Below are 17,938 nucleotides of genomic sequence, written 5' to 3'. Positions count from 1 at the left end.
AGGTGGATCCATGTGAATTCAAGGCCAGCCTGGTCTATAAAGCAAGTCCAGGACAGCCAAGGCTACAAAGAGAAACCCTGTTTCAGAAATAGATAGATAGATAGATAGATAGATAGATGGATGGATGGATGGATGGATGGATGGATGGATGGATGGATGGATGGATGCATGGATGCATGGATGGATGGTAGATGGATGGATGGGGAAACTGAAGATCAGACTCTGCCAGGCTCTATTGAAGCATTTTAGTTACAGACTTTATGACTGCATTTATGTGTCACTAATAGACAAAACCATGATATAAAAATTATGATGGCTCTCTGGTTAGAGGGAAGGGAGTAGTTCTAATCAACAAGTGATGCTAAGCATACTTTCAAGAGAGTTGAACGTGTTTTGTATCATTACTGTGATCCCAGTTACTCAGATTGTATGCGTTAAAATATATACATACCTGTTCATCAAAAAAAAGCAAAATTTTACCATACAATCATTTCTAAAGTAAACAGCGCTCTCAAAAAAATCTAATTTTACACATCCTTTCTGAAGAGAAACTTCACTTCTAACAATGTTATAAACAGCCATTTTTTAAATTTTTAGTAGTATTTCTTAATAGTGATAATATATGCCAACAAATCAACTGAGTTAAAATTGTCAAACTTCTGCCAATTTTTAATCATGAAAGGACTTACCAAGTTCATTGAGACTCTGAGCAGCTTTTGTTATCTCTCTACTTCCTCCTTGCAGTTGTCCCTGGAGTCTCTTACTGAGATATAAGATGCGAATTATTCTCCGAAGCAGATCGCAGGCAACCTGTTCAAGTGACACAGGATGAAGAAAGTGCAAAAGCTCCATGAAGTTTTATTGTGATTATGGTTAATCTGTGAAGCCACTCTTTCCAGATGTGAAAACATTTGTTCAGTCTTTTTGTTTCCCACTGGACCCCTAAATAACCACATATCTTTAAAGAGAACATCCACAATTCCGTATTTAACCTTTACAATAAACTCCAACTTATCCCAAACAGAGAAAATTTGAGATTGAGATACTATGAGGTGAAAATTTTTCAAGCCTGTTCTAGGCCAAAGGCTCTGTCTAACTTCACATTGATTCAAATGGAAAGGTTCAAGAAGCTCCAATGCTAAGACTGTATTTCTGTGTAGTTAAATGGGAATCTGATACCCACATATCAGTTTTACTTGCTCGTCATCCCCAGGTGATGACAATGTGCAGCCACCAATGACAACAGCTGTGTTGCCTCCACTCTAGTTCCTCTTCCTCAGTGTCTGGGGGAATAGTCTTCAAAATTCTTAACTTCATTAGTCCTTAAAGAATGAACTATGTTGCCCTGCAGACTATCAAAGCAGATGCTGAGATTTACGGCCAACCTTTGGGCAGAGTGCAGGGAATCTTAGGAAAGAAGCGGGAAACAGTAAGATCTGGAGAGGACAGGAAGTCCACAAAGAGAGCAACAGAACCAAAAAATCTGAGCACAGGGGTCTTTCCTGAGACTCATACTCCAACCAAGGACTATGCATGGAGATAACCTAAGACCCCTGCACAGATGTAGCCCATGGCAGTTTAATATCCAAATGGGTTCCATTGTAATAGGAACAGGGACTGTCTCTGACATGAACTGATTGGCCTGCTCTTTAATTACCTCCCGCTGAGGGGGAAGCAGCATTACCAGGCCACAGAAGAAGACAATGCAGCCACTCCTGATGAGACCTAATTGATTAGGATCAGAAGGAAGGAAAAGAAGACCTCCCCTATCAGTGGACTTGGGGATAGGCATGTGTGCAGAGGGTGGAGGAAGGGAGGGATTGGGACAGGAGGAGGGAAGGAACCACAGGGGGGATACAAAGTGAATAAAGTGTAATTAATAAAGAATTTTTTAAAAAAAGAAAAAAAATGAACTATGTTTATCTGCTTGACTTTTCCTAACATATTTTTTCACTAAATTGAAAAGAAAATTAGTAAAACAAGACTCAAAAAGCTATTACTAATTTTTATGTCATTTCCCAGTTCTTTTTCATTCCCAAATGTAACTGAGGTTTAAAAAAACTTCAAATCTGTTTGCTGGCCATAATGCAGAAACTGGGTGCAGAGCTGTTGCCTTAAGGTCAGTGAGGTGAAAAAGCAGACTGAAGTTGATCTCCAGCCTCCACAGTGATGACAAAACAGAGATGACCTATAGACACAGACTAGTTGAAAAGCAAGGACTTTTTACTAAAGAAGACCCTAAAAGGTATCAAAAAGAAGTAAAGAGTCCAGGGTCAACGGAAGATAACAGTTAAATGCTTCGCACACAAACTTGACGGCCTGAGTCTGGATCCCTCTATTACCGTCAACTCATAAAAATCCAGATTCCAGCACTGTAGAAGTAGATTCAGGAGGATTCCTAGGGATTGCTGGCTTTTGCCAAAGGGTTGAGCTCCAAGTTTAGTAAGACACCATCTCCAAAATATAAGGTGGAAAGAAACTGAGGAATGCACCAGACACCTGTAGCCTCATATGTACATACATATGTGTGCACATTATCTGCACATACACACCAAAGAATTAGAAGCTTCAGGAAAACAACATCACTAACCATCCAGGTGTAAACATCGTTTTATAGGTAAACACAAAGCACACTAGAACCATCCCAGCCACACTCTGACACTCCACAAAGCACACGTACATACACACACATTGTTTACAGACACAGTTAGAAGCACTCAAGTATTAAACATGTTTATTTAACTGCTTTTCATGTAACCATAAGATGTAGAAATATAGAAATTAAACATTTGGACATATCTGTCTTTATTTATTTGCTTACTAGAAACAGTATCTCACTATGTGGGCTTCCTGGCCTTAAACTCAAAGAAATCTACCTATCTCTACTTCCCAAGTGCTGGGATTAAGGCATGTACCCCAACATCTCCATCTTTTAAATAAATATTATTTTCTAAATAGACAAGATAAGCACAATTTAAAATTCAAAACATAAAAAGAAGCAATGCTGAAAAGTCACCCTTCTTTCCTCTATACTCCAAACTATGCTCTCAACTAAAACAACCACAAATACCAGTCCTTTGCTTAACCAAATTGGTTTTGGTTTTTTAATGTATTTATTATTCTAGGAGACAGTGGCAGTGCCCACCTGGCCTGGAACTCACTATGTAAAACAGGCAGGCTGGGTGCAGCTCTTCAAGCCCTGCTCTAACTTTCAAGGACTAGTATTCAGGAAGAAATTCCTACTACGTAGGCTCAATGCCACCGAGCCTGGCAAAACTGGCATGTCTCAATGAACAATGTGGAACCTAGAATCTTTCACAACCATTCTGAGACTCAACAGATAATGCCTTCAAACATCAAAGTTTCGAGTTTATTTACTTTACCCTTAACAATATTACTCACTGCCTACTACATAACAAGGGGCTATCTTCATTCCTGCAGGAATGAAGCCAATCCTTATCAGTTTCAATTTGGCACAATGGTCTCTCAATAAAAATCTACTTCAGAGATCTATTTTCTCAAAAATAGTTTTCAACACTCCAGCCCTTTTTAAAACTACCCAACACATATCCCTCCCCTATAATCAATTTCCTTTCCTAGTATTTTACACTTTCACTAATCATTAAACACTGTCAGCCACCCTCACAGACTTATAGCTAAATGCACTTAGAACTACCATATAGAAAAAACAGAATGTTTCTTATGCCACATCTGTCACTGTTCATCTCTTGCTCCACCTGAGAAAAAAACCACTGTTCTCTTTTACAGTAATAACTTATCTTTAGCCATGGATTTGTCGCTGAAATAAATGAATATCTCCCCCAGCTTGCTCTCTCAAACCTGTGTGTGTGTGTGTGTGTGTGTGTGTGTGTGTGTGTGTGTGTGTGTATACTCTTTCTCCAGCCCAAAAAGGGTTTCTTAACATACACTCATGATGACCAGTGGGAGAATGGACAACATTAATTTTGTGGGGTTACTTTTTCCATTATGAAAATGTGTTTAAGCACTGTGAGACTCTCAATTTACTGTAGCTTTAATCCTTATTAATGACCAAATGGAACACTTTGAGCTAGTTAAAACCTCGAAGAGTAAGCAACTATACAGTTCTGCCTAAAACTGAGGTGTTTTTGTTTGTTTGTCTGTTTGTTTTTTTATTTTTCATGATCCATAGATCACTTTGGGGATAAAGTGAAATAACTGGTCTCAAGTACATTTCTGAACTGGCTCTGCTCCTCTGTCACAGAGTTGGCAGTTATGATGTCTGGTATGAATGTTTCAAATTCATTTAATATATTTTATGTATTTCCTTCCTCCAACCTGGAATTAAAGATTTCTCCAAAAGGCCTTTGTTTCTTTTAAAAGCAGCATGTCAAGATCATTCTGGAAATTAGGCTTGCTCATTGCTGAACTTTTCCCACAGACAGGAGCAGCAAATGTCAGAAATAAAATATGACATAAATATTCATTTGAGTCATTCTAGAATACAAATAAAACATTCTCTGATTAAAACTGTGAATATACATACATATAAAATGTACATATGTAAGGCTTATATTTTAAAATTAAATTAAAATATTTCAACTTCATACTGATATTTTCCAATTCAGGATCAAAAGTACAGGTGGGTTAATCTTGTATCTTAGACACTGAGAGTTGTGGCTCTTAAGGACACAACAGATAATACATTTAGAGTAACAGAATAATTCATTTGTTTGATTGGACAATACTCAAAAATAGTATCTAATTAACAAATTACCATAATAAACAATGACTATTAAATTGCCTAAATTTTGCATATACTCTAATCACATTTTACACAGTTAAATTCTATTTCTTTGACAAGCCACTATAAAGTTTCCTAAACTTTATAGTCCTTTTTAAAACTCAATTCTATGTTCATTAAAGTCTTTAGGAACTCAAGAAACCAGACATCAGCAAACCAAATACTTCAATTAAAAAATCGAGAACAAATCTAAACAGAATTTTCAACAACCAAAAAAAAAAAAAAAAAAAATTTGAAATGGCTAAGAAACACTTAAAGAAATGGATATTACCTGTTAAGTAAACATCCTTAGCCATCAGAGAAATAGAAATCAGAACTACTTTGAAATTCCATCTTACCCATTTCAGAATGGTGAAGATCAAAAACTCAAGTGACAACATATGCTGGCGAGATGGCAAGGATATGGAGCTAGGGGAACACTCCTCTAGTGCAAACTTGTACAGCCACACTGGAAATCAATCTGGCAGTTCTTCAGGACATTGGGAATCAATATACCTCAAGAACCAGCTAAACCACTCTTGGGCATATACCCAAAGGACACTTAATTGTATCACAAAAACACTTGCTCAGCTATGTTGTAGCTTTAATCATAATAGGCAGAAACTGGAAACAACCTAGATGTCTGCCTACCAAAGAATAGATTAAAAAAAAAAGTGGAACATTTATACAATGGAATATTACTCAGCTATTAAAAACATTATGAAATTTGTAGGCAAACCTGGGTTACAGAGGAAGTTGCAGGACAGCCACGGCTACATAGAGAAGCCCTGTCTTGAAAAAGCAAAAAACCACCACCAAAAAAAAAAAAAAAAGATCATCCTGAAATAAACAGACCCAGAGAGGCTAAGTAACAAGGAGAGCATTTTTTAGAGGGGAAGGGGAATAGATCTACCTGCAGGTGGAGATGGAAACAGGAGAAATCAGGGGAGGGGGCATAGAGGGAGAGATTACTGGGAGAGAAGACTAAAATTGGGGGGCTCTTGGACAGAAATATTTACATGTAGTAGAGTCAATACTCCCTGGAATCTACAAAAGTGACCCTAGCAAAGTCTTCACCAATGGAGGGTACAGAGCTGGCCATTGAAATGATTCCTAAAGATAGTCTGTGGTAGACCTAGCACAGCTGTCAGCAGAAGAGGACCACCCAGCAGCCAGTAGGAACAGATGCAGAGACCCAAGGGAGCCCGCAGAGGAGGGGGAGGCAGGACTGTAGGAGCCAGAGAGCCCAGGACACCATGAGAGCACACCAACAGACAAACAGGGGCTCCCAGAGGCTGAAGCAGCAATCACTGATCCCAAATGGGTCTGAGCTAGGTCCTCTGCATACACCTTATGGTTGTGTAGCTTGATGTTCTTATGGAACCCCCAATGATGGGGGGAGGATGTCTCTGACTCTTCTGTCTGAGCTTGGGACCTCTTTTATCCTACTGGGTTGCCACATCCAGTTGTAATATGAGGATTTGTGCCCAGTCTTATCTTATTGTATATTGTTAGGCCATGTTTGGTAAATATCCCTATTTTTTTTTTTTAAGAGAAACAAAGGAGGAGTTGATCTGGGGGAGAAAGAAGGTAGGAGGAGGGAGAAAGAACTGCAGTTGTACTATATGAAAAGTGAATAAATTAGAAAAAAGTCTTTATACTGGTATTTCTCTAACCATTTTGGTTGAGTAAAGCAATTGTCTAATGATTCACGAGGATATGTCATGAGAACAATATTTTCTGCTTTCTTTTATTCTCATGAGTCTCTACACTTCAAAAGTTCTATTGATACATTAATTATCTATTAGTCCATAAGAAACCAGCCCAAAACTCAGTGGTTATTTCATTATTTCATACTCTGTGGCTTGAAAATTAAGGAAGAATTAATGTGTCATATAAGACCACTCATTCTGCTGCTAACACTCATTGAGCTAACAGCTAGGTTGGTCTGACAGCAGAAGAAAACATCACTGATGCATCAGGTATAACAACGTTTCCATATTGTTAGATCCATACAGCTAGCTTGGGTTTCCTCAGTCCATGATGGTCCCAAAGCAGTCAGACTTCTTTTAGAGCAGAAATCAAAGCTGGTATACCCCCTAAAAAATAAGCCTCAAACCAGCTTTCATAAGCACCACAAGGTGCCATGCAAACTTTCAAAGGAAAGAGACAACCAATAGTCCTACCCAGCTAGGAAACATATGCACCACATCAATGAACAACATGGCACAGTAACCCTACAGATGTAGTAGCGACATAACAAAAATTTGGTGGTAACCAACAGCTCTCTGATTGAACTTAAGACCTGCTAAACGAGAGATACCAATGTCTAGTATTAGAAACCTAGCTTACTACTCAGCTGTTAGTGAACTCATGGTTGTTAAAGAAGAAGAATTTACAACACTGATTTATTAAAACAGCATAATCCCTAACAACAGTCAATAAACACATAAGTGTTTATTGTCCTTATAACCTTATAACCACACATAAGTGTAGTGTTCAACCCTCATCACGGAAACTTTTCTTGGCAACAGATGGAAATGACTACAGAAAACAACTAATCAAAACACAAAGTTGTAAACCCAGTCCCAACGGACATACTTACAAAACACTCCTATACCTTAGGCTCAGGGAACATTGCAGAAAAGGGGGCAGAAAGATTAAAAGAGCCAGTGAATCAGGGAGTTCGCTGCAACATTGTGTCACCACAATCCAGTAACATCAAAAGCTACACCCATAAAGTCTTACCAACACGACCACCCAAACGTGAGCTGAACAAGAATGATATCAATGAACATGCCAAATTAGACAAGGAAGCACCACAAGGCTCAAGTCTACACAAAGAACTACAGGCAAACCAGGAGAGCTGGGAGCAGCAGAGGTGTCCTCCCCAGAGAAGAACACAACAATTGATTGTCCAGAGCCAAGTGGTCAGCCCCAAACATACATGCAAGTAACATCATATGGACATATAATCCTAAAAATAAACAACAACAAAAACAGTAAGCCTCAAACTAGCACCAAATTGCTTACATGGAGTTTTCATGGTTTTCCTATCCTCATCATTCTATGCATAATTAGATCATTTACAGAACTTGGCATTTCTATTCTATTACTTTTCTATTATTATTTTATTATTATTATGTTTTTATTTTATTCTATTATATTATTATATTACTTCTCCTTTCCTTGATGATACATTCACTTACTTGCTCAGAGGATAATTTTAAAGCCAGTAAGGTAATTTTTACTCTATTAAAAGTGAAGATAAAATTGGGCTCGAGACATAGCTCGGTTGGTAGACCACTTGCCTAGAATGCACAAGGCCCAGGGTTCAATCCCCAACAATGCATAAAACCAAGCATGACAGCAAGTGAGAAACAGAGGTTGAAAGAGTTTAAGGTAATACTCAGCTACATAGTAAGTTTCAGGTCAATTCCAGCTCTGTGAGACTGCATCTCAAAAAACAAAAACATAAAAAATAGGTAGCTGAAATAATTTGATAATATCAACTGAAAGCAAAAAAGAACCCAACAAAGTATTATAACATAAAAAGTACATAGAAAATACATATGATAAAAAAGGCGGTTTCATGGATGATATCCTTCCTTGTTCCAGACTTTTTTCAATTTTTCTTATATACTTTAAAATTAAAAGCCAAAACATACAGGATTTTAAAAGTTTAAAACTGAAATGATAAATAGCTCAAAATTATTTAAATTATTTTTAAAAGGCTATATGAATCATATAAATAAGTCCTATTATATGTGTGAAAACATACACTTAGCTTTAAAAATGAATAAACATTGAAAGTCTTTTTGGTTTTGGTTTGGTTTCTTTTCTTTTCATTTTTCTGAGTCAGGGTTTCTCTGTGTATCCTTGGGTATCCTGGACTTGCTTTGTAGACCAGACTGGCCTCAAACTTACAGAGACCCGCCTGCTTCTGCCTCCCAGAGTGACACCATGCCTGACTAATGTTGAAAGTGTTTAAAAAAAAACTTCAATTTTCATTGACTCTTTAAAATTTAAATGTTCTATGTAAAAAGATGATAAGCTCTTCAAACTTATTCTCAAAAACTGAAGTAATTCATAAGAAAACAATATTACTAAAATGAATTAAGATAGAGATAATCCTTGAGGTGATAATTAAATTCAAATGATGTATTCATGCATATAAATGAAGCCTACTTTAGGAAATACAAGGCTTTCTGGGAAGACACTGAAATGGAAGTAGGGGCAGGGAGAAAGGTATAAAAAGATACTTTCTTCTAACTGGCAACATAATCATAGGAATTTTATTTTCAGGGCAAAAAAAAAAATCCTTCATAGCTATTTCCTTCTCGCTTTCCTATCCCATATATACTTAAAGTAACTTGGAGCTCAATGAAGAGACAAGTTAAACAGGAACATCAGTTTTCCTAAATGTTTAAAATGTAAACAAAGTAAACATACAATGACTAAAAACTGAAGCTCATGAAGAGCCCCCAAGGACACAGACAATGTAAATGGCAACACATTTCTAAGAAAAACTCCTGAGCTAAGACTTAGCACAGGCATTATTTAGGCATGGTTTGCTGTGCAGGCTTTTCAAGCATCTCTAACTACTTTCCTTCTTTACTCACAGTGCTCTGACAGCTATCTGTAAATGTTAGTCATCACTCTCTCCTAGGTTTTCCATTATTCTCTGTATGGACTGTGTCCACACTCTAAAATGTGTCTATCCTCTTTTTTTCTGGCCATGAAACTACCTTTACTTTTTCTCATTTTAAGGGAGAGAGACTCAAATTTACAAAGGACCTTCTATCGGGGTGCTCAATTTCTATCTGGGAACAATTTAAGTTATAGAGTCTTAATAAGAAAGTTGGTTTTCCTTTGTACTACTGCCCAGCCTCAATACTGAGAGGCCAAGAACACTGAAGAATAGGTCTCTGAACTGTAATGCATTCTCCCGCTCTATCTGTTCTCTAAATGGAGGGAGAGTAGTGGGAAATCCCCTATGTCCAGGCTTTTGCATCCAGATTTGAAACTGAGAGACTATTTCTAGGTTTGTGTGACTACAGTCTCTAACCCCTCTCTAAACCTACAGAACATGACCTAGATATACTGAATGACTCCTATCTCTAATCAATACCTTGTCAGTAAACTTTCTGTACCTCTGTCATACCTATTACAAAGATATGGAATCCCACTCTCACCAACAGTCAGGTCATCCAAACTAAACAGGGAAATAATGGAACTAACAGATGTTATGACGCAAATGGACTTAACAGGTATCTACAGAACATTTCACCCAAAGAGAAAAGAATATACCTTCTTCTCAGCACCTCATAGAACCTTCTCCAAAACTGACTATATACTTAGTCACAAAGCAAGTCTCAACAGATAGAAGAAACCAGAAATAACCCCCTGTATCTCGTTAGACTACCATGGATTACAAACTCATGGAAACTGAACAACTCTGAGATGAATGACCACTGGATCAAGGGAAAAAGAAAGAAATTAAAGACTTCCTGGCATTCAATAAAAATGAACACACAACATACTCAAAGTATAAGACACATGTAAGCAGTGCTAAGAGGAAAGTTCATGGCATTAAGTGCCTTTATAAAGAAATTATAAAGAGCTAATACCAATGCTCCTCAAACTATTCCACAAAATAGAAACAGAAGCACTGCCAAATTCATTTTATAAGGACACAGTCACTCTGATACCCAAACACCTGTGGACATAACAAAAAGAATTACAGATTTCCCTCATGAACATTGATGCAAAAATACTCAATAAAAAAAACTCACAAATTGAATCCAAGAATACATTAAAAAGATCATTCACCAGGCTTCATCCCAGAGTTTCAAAAATGGTTCAACATACAAAAATCTGTCATTATAATCCACCATATAAACAAACTGAAAGAAAAAAAAAACAAAAACAAAAACACATGATCATCTCATTGGATGCTGAAAAGCCTTTGAAAAAATCCAACATCCCTTCATGATAAAAGTCTGGGAGAAATCAAGCATACAAAGCACATCTGTACATACAGTAAAGGCAATATACAGCAACCCAATTGCCAACACCAAATAAATAGGAGAAAAACTTAAAATAACTCCACTGAAATCAGGGACAAGACAAGTCTGTCCACTTTTTCAGTATCTATTCAATACAGTACATGAAGTTTTAACTAGAGTAAAAAGACAACAAAAGGAGATCAAGGGGATACAAGTTAGCAAGGAAGAAGTCAAGGTATCAGTATTCGAACATGATATAACAGTATTCATAAGTGGCCTCCAAAATTCTACCAGAGAACTCATACATATGATAAACATCTTCAGCAAAGTAGTTGGATACAAAATTAAAAAAAAAAAAAAAATTCAGTAGCCCTACTATATACACACAATAAACTAGCTGAGAAAGAGAACAGGGAAACAACACTCTTCATAATAGCCACAAATAAAATATCTTGGTAACTGTAACCAATCAAGTGAAAGACCTGTATAATAAGAACGTCAGGTCTTTAAGAAATCAGAGAATATACCAGAAAATGAAAAGATCTCTCATGCTCATTGATCAGTAGGATTAACATAGCAAAAATGACCACCTTACCAAAAGCAATCTACAGATTCAATGCAATTCCCATCAAAAGCCCAACATAATTCTTTACAGACCTTAAAATAACAACTCTCAATTTCATATGGAAAAACAAAAAGTCCCTGGATCGTTAAAACAATCTGGTACAATAAAAGAACATCTGGAGGCATCACCATCTCTGATTTCAAGCAGTACTGCAGAGCAACAGTAATAAAAACTGCATGGTATGCGCATAAAAACAAACAAGTTGAGCAACAGAACTGAATCAAAGACCCAGAAGTAAATCTACATACATATGGACACTTGATTTTTTACAAGGAAGCCAAAACTACACAGTGGAAAAGAAAGCATCTTGAACAAATAATGCTGGTCTAACTGGATGTCAAACATAGAATAATGCAAATAGATCCATAGCTATCGCCCTGCACAAAACTCAAGTCCAAGTGGATCAAAAACCTCAATATAAAACCAGATACACTAAACCTGATTTAAGAGAAAGTGAAGAACAGTCTTGAACACACTGGCATAGTAGACAACTTCCTGAATAGAACATCAGTAACACAGGCACTAAGATTTACAATAAATGGGACACCATGAAACGGAAAAGCTTTCACATGGCAAAGTATATACTGTTGTTTAAAAAAAAGAAAAGGAAAGAAAAGGAAAGAAAAGGAAAGGAAGGAAGGAAGGAAGGAAGGAAGGAAGGAAGGAAGGAAGGAAGGAAGGAAGGAAGGAAGGAAGGAAATCCCAAGTGATCTATTTTACCAATACTCAGGAGCCAGATACTGGAATGAAAATCTGCTAGCTCAAAGAAGCAGAGAAAGCACCCAGCTGACCTTCCTTCTCAGCTTGGGTCCTAATGAAAAAACCCCAAAAGGCTCACTGGCTCAGCTGAAAAGCCCAGGAGGAAAAGACAAGAAGAAAAAAATAATAATAAATAAAACCCAAGGCCAAAGGAAGGCTTGGTAGCTCAAAGCACAAAATACCCAAAAACCCAGAGAGCTCAGGAGCTAAAGCCTAAGCTAACCAAAGAAATACTAAAGCCCTTTCTTCTACCTGCTGTCTTAAATATCCCTCAACTAAAAGTCCCTCCACCTCTTTAATCCCTGTCAGCTGGTTTCTTACTCCGCCTCTTCACCTAGGGCTAACTTTATTAAATCCTGTATACAAAAAGCTCTTGAATTAAAGATGTGTGATAGGGCTCAACCACATCAAAGAAATAGGGTTTTGCAGTTCACAATTTTGGGGTTCACAATAAGGATCAAATATCCTGCAACAAAATGGCAGCCTACAGAATGGAAAAAGATCTTCACCAATCCCATATCTGACAGAGGGCTGGTATCCAAAATATATAAAGAACTCAAGAAACTAGACATCAGCAAACCAAATAATCAAATTTAAAAATGGGGTATAGATCTAAACAGAATCCTCAACAAAGGAATCTCAAACTGTCAAGAAGCACTTTAGAAAATGCAAATCAAAATTACTCTGAGATTCCATCTTTCACCTGTGAGAATGGCTAAAATCAAAACCACAATTGACAGCACATGCTGGCAAGGATGTGGGGCAAGGAGAACAGTCCTCCACTGCTGGTAGGAGTGCAAACTTGCACAGCCACTTTGGAAGTCAATATGGTGGTTTCTCAGAAAATTAGGAATTGATTTATGTCAAGACCCAGCTATACCACTCTTGGGCCTATAACCAAAGGATGCTCCACCATACCACAAGGATACCTGCTCAACTATGTTAAGAGCCACTTTATTTATAATAACCAGAAACTAGAAATGACCCTGAAGTCCCCCCCCAAAAAAAAACCTGGATAAAGAAAATGTGCTATATTTACCCAATGGAGTATTACTCAGCTGTTAAGAACAATGATACAAAATTTGCAGACAAACAGATGGAACTAGAAAAGATCAATCTGAGTGAGGTAACTCAGGCCCAAAAAGGCAAACATGGTACATACTCACTTTTAAGTGTATATGAGCTGTAAAGGATAACCATGCAACAACCCACAGACCCAGAGAAGCTAAGTAACAAAAAAGATTTAAGGGAGAAACACATGAATCTCTCTTGGAAGAGGAAATAGAATAAAAATCAAGGGTGGATAGGGAAGGCAGACTGGATGATGGGATGGGGTTGGGAACGGGAGAGATCAGGCTAGAATAGGATGGTGAGAGAGGGTCCTGGGAGAGACAACTAAAATGAGAAGGAGGCCATCTCAGGAACAAGAGAGAAACCTAGGACAATGAAAGCTACCAGGAATCTATGAGGATGAACCTAGCCTTGGCAATGGGGGATATGGAACCTGAACCAGCAATCTCCTGTAACCAGACAAGACTTCTAGTGAAGAGTTGGGACACCAACCAAGACACAAAACCTTTAACCAATAATTTGTTCTGCCTATAAGATGATGCAGAGTAAAGGTTGCACAGAAATTCTGACAATTAATGACTGATCCAGCTTAAGACCCATGCCATGAGAGGGGGCCCATGCCTGATACTGCCTGGAGGGTCAGGACCCAGAGGCTGGACAGCCAGAGACCTAGGGTAGAACCAAACAATACTGGCACCAAATTTTTTTTTAAGTCAACAAAATTACTCCTAATGATATTCTGCTATGCTCATTGATTGGTATCTACAACAATTATTGTCAGAGAAGCTTCACCCAGCAATGGAAACAGATGCAGAGACCCACAGCCCAACAATGAGAAATCATGGGGAAGTGGGGACTAGAGGAGCCAAGGATAGTGCAAGAAAACCTTCGGAATCAACTAACCTGGACTCACAGGGGCTCACAGAGACTGAGCCACCAACCAAGGAGCATGCACAGAACTAATCTAGAACCTCTGCACATTTGTTGTAGGTGTGTAGCTTGGTCTTCTTTTGGGATTCCTAATAGTGGAAGCAGAGCTCATCTCTGACTCTTTTGCCTGCCTTTAGGACCCTGTCCTCATCCTGGGTTGCCTTGTCCAGCCTTAATAGGAGAGGAGGTGCCTAGTCTTCCTGCAACTTGATATGCCATGAATGACTCATACCCATGGGAGGCCTGCCATTTTCTCAAGTGAAATGCAAAAGGAGTAGATAGCAGTGGGGTGGGGAGGAAGTTTGGGGACAGGGTCTGGGAGGAAAAGAGGGAGGGGAAACTACAGTTGGGTTGTAAAAGTGAAATAACCAGACATGAGAACCTACCTGAAGTCTTGCTAGTTGTGCAGTACGGGCTACTATTTTATTGTATGGCTCAACAATTTTTGATTTCATCCTAAGGCCAAAGAAAGGAAAAAGAGGGAGAATTGAAATTATTTTCAAAACATCAATTAGGGACCGAAAAAATGGCTAGGCTGTGGCCAGGCACAGTGGCATGAGCCTTTAATCCCAGCACTTGGGAGGCAGAGGCAGGCAGAGCTCTGTGAGTTCGAGGCCAGTCTGATCTACAAAGGGAGTCTAGGATAGCCAGGGCTACACAGAGAAACCTGTCTCAAAAAAAAAAAAAAAAATTTGCTTGCTGTGTTAAGCACGAAGATCTGAGTTCAGACTCCAGTACCTATGTAAAACGTTGGGCAAAGCTATGTAAACCCATGCTATCGAGGGAAGAGACAGGAGGATCACCAGCCTCACTCCAAGTTCAATGAAAGTATCTCGAGGGAATACAGTAGAGAGTGGTACAGGATACCTGCATCTATCTTTGACCTCTATGCATGCACCCAAACACACACACTCTACATGCCACATATATGTCACATTCAAACACAAACACACTCAAATAAGTAACATATACATATGTATGTATGTATAGAGAGAGATAGAAATACTTCTATCCCACGTATTTACGAAGTGAACAACAGTACCTATCAACAGCTCCCTGTAACGCTCCAATTCTCGTCTGCATCATGTGAAGAACACCTAAAAAAGATAACAACTCATATAGGCTTTATAAATTTACAAGATTAACATGAGACCAAAAAAATATAATAACACAAAAATATACGTAAATACAATCTTAATGTTTTTCTACCACCATCCTGATGCAGGCAATGAAGCTTCAATGTTCAGTGATAAAAGCCTGCACATAGTCTCCGCCTCCAATACCTGGCCCGCAACAGAAGCCGATAGGAAACCTGGTATGACTGAGAACAGGTTTCTACTTGACATGGTGAACATGCTTCACAACTAGACGGTGCTAAGCACTGCACAATACTGTCAATTAGCACCCTCAGCATGCTCAATTAGACTCATGAAACTTGTTAAAAGTTAAACTGTAATGGTAAAATTAATGTTATGCATTACTTGCTACAATTATTTTTAAAAATCTGAGTGATACTTAAAAGTTCAAACTGAATTCTCTGTTCAGAGTCCTGGCATGTGTCCTGGCTGTAGAACTGAAGCAGAGCTGACAGAATTCACTGATGGGGTTGAAAGCACTGAGAGAAGAGCCACCATAGGGATTCTTTAGATTTTGATCTGCTAAACTGGATGTGAGTTCACTCCTGTATTAAAGCCATAGTCCACAGCTTGTGCTTTCGAAGCCACCGAGTGCCTCCCTAGGCTTCCCCATCTCTCTAGTTGCTCCTCTGTGTTGAAGTACCTCTCAAGACTTCAGCTTCAGTCACCTTCTTTTCCCCCCGACATCCTTTCAAGGATTTCATTCAATCCCAACGTTAAAACACTACCTTTTCCATAAAAACCGATTTACTTACACACAGGTATGAATAAGATCTTCTTTATATCTTCCTGTATACAAACAGACATAAACAACCTCCAGCCCTAAATTCTGGCCTGTCAAATTTAATATGTCAAAGGCGATTTCTGCAATATTCCAAGCCTGCCCAAGGCATAATCCTGTGTAATCTATCCCATCTCAAGAACTCACATCCAGTTTAGCAGATTAAAATCTAAAGAATCCCTGTGGTGACTCTTCTCTCAGTGCTTTCAACCCATCAGTGAATCTTGTCAGCTCTGCTTCAGTTCTACACCCATCAGCTGTTCTCTTTCTATCCTCCATGCTAATCCAATCCACCACCATCAATCTCTACTACTCTTCCGCTGTTGTCATCCTGTAGAGCCAGCAGGGAAAACTACAACATTAACCTTGTCTTACAGTACTCTGAAACTCTCTAATGGTTTACTCCTGCATTCAAAATAAAATCATAGCAAATTCATCTGTGATTCTCTCCCTTGTTCACTACATTCATTCACAAAAGTCACTCTGGCCTTCCTTCTAACCCTGAAACACATCAAGTTAATTCCATTAATCATTCCCTAAGCTTTCAACACTTTTTCTCCAGATCTCCACATGACAGTTCCTTCTTACCCTTCATATTTCTGCCCAAAACCTTTTCTAAAATAAAGGCCTTCTCTGATCATTAAAAAATAGCAGGGGTTGGGGACTGGCGAGCTGGCCCAGCAGTTAAGAGAACTGGCTGCTCTTCCAGAGGATTAGGGTTCAAATCCCATCACCCACATGGCAGCTCACAACTGTCAGCTTAAATTCCAGAGGATCTACACCCTCACACAGACAAAAGGCAAAATACCAATGTACATGAAATAAAATTAAGTAATTAAAAAATAGCAGGGAGTCCCCTTCCTTTACCTAATGGGCTTTCTTTATAGGACTTACAACTGTCTGATTATCTATTTATACATTTTTTTTAATTAATCTCAACATCAGAAAGAGGCACTGTTTTATAAGGACAGTGGTTTTGTCTACTCCTCATATATATCTGGTTTCAAACAAGTACTCAATTTCTTTTTAATTAACTAAATGAACAACTGCAGAAATGGGAATAAATTCTCTTTAAAAATTGGTTGAATAAATGTGCCTCCAAATTAATTATAGAATTTTCTCAAATACAGGGAAGAAAGATAAAGGACTCTGGATTAAGAATTAAATTTTCTAACTATAGTACACTTTACAGCATCTCAAAATAAAATTCTAATAAGTGTTTTGAAATATATACATACATGCAGATATGTGTATGTGTGTGTGTATGGATATAAGGGCCTCACTATGCTAGGACTTAAATCCAGGGTCCTAAACATGTTAGGCAAACTGTTTACCACTGAGCTATAACCCAGACCTAATGGTGTTTTCAATACTGTAACCCTTTAAAAAAAAATTCTGAGAAAGGGACTGGAGAGATGGTTCAGCCTTTAAAGGACACATAACAAGGACAAAAAGTACCCTAGGAAAAGCAAGCACAATATAAGAATATGCAGATTGAGCTGGTATGGTGGCAGACACCTGTGATCACAGCACTCAAGGAGGCAGAGGCAGGCAGATATCTGTGAGTTTGAGGCCAGTCTGGTCTATAAAGCAAATCCAGGACAGCCAAATTTAAACAGGTACACAGAGAAATCCTGTCTCACAAAAATACATACATACATACATACATACATGCATAGAAAAAAGAATATAGCTCAGATTTTCAAGTTAACAATCAAACTATCATTTCCCAAAATATTAAGCTCTTTCCCTGGGTACTTCAAACCCCAGAGATTCTGAGGTATGCTCATTTCTTTGACACCATGAGAAATTGAGAAATACCGTTAGAGAAGGCAGGGATATTGCATCACAGAAAAAAATACTCTT

The 17,938-nt window shown here is 38.2% G+C and overlaps 1 protein-coding gene across 1 annotated transcript in view; it reads right to left on the bottom strand.

Moving 5' to 3' along the window:
* The window catches only part of Cog5 (component of oligomeric golgi complex 5), a 251,996-nt gene that overhangs the window by 223,033 nt on the left and 11,025 nt on the right, over positions 1-17,938 (bottom strand). The window contains exons 4-6 of the mRNA XM_060366797.1: positions 15,198-15,252; positions 14,542-14,611; positions 690-810 (exon numbers count right to left, since the gene is read on the bottom strand). Of these exons, the coding sequence (XP_060222780.1) occupies positions 690-810; positions 14,542-14,611; positions 15,198-15,252 (246 nt within the window). The remainder of the gene's footprint in view (positions 1-689; positions 811-14,541; positions 14,612-15,197; positions 15,253-17,938) is intronic.

Source organism: Meriones unguiculatus, chromosome 1 (assembly GCF_030254825.1).
Source record: "Meriones unguiculatus strain TT.TT164.6M chromosome 1, Bangor_MerUng_6.1, whole genome shotgun sequence".
In the NCBI taxonomy this organism is placed as follows: Eukaryota; Metazoa; Chordata; class Mammalia; order Rodentia; family Muridae; genus Meriones; species Meriones unguiculatus.
Note: the sequence above shows the minus strand (reverse complement) of the source record. Positions and strands in the feature narration are given on the sequence as shown.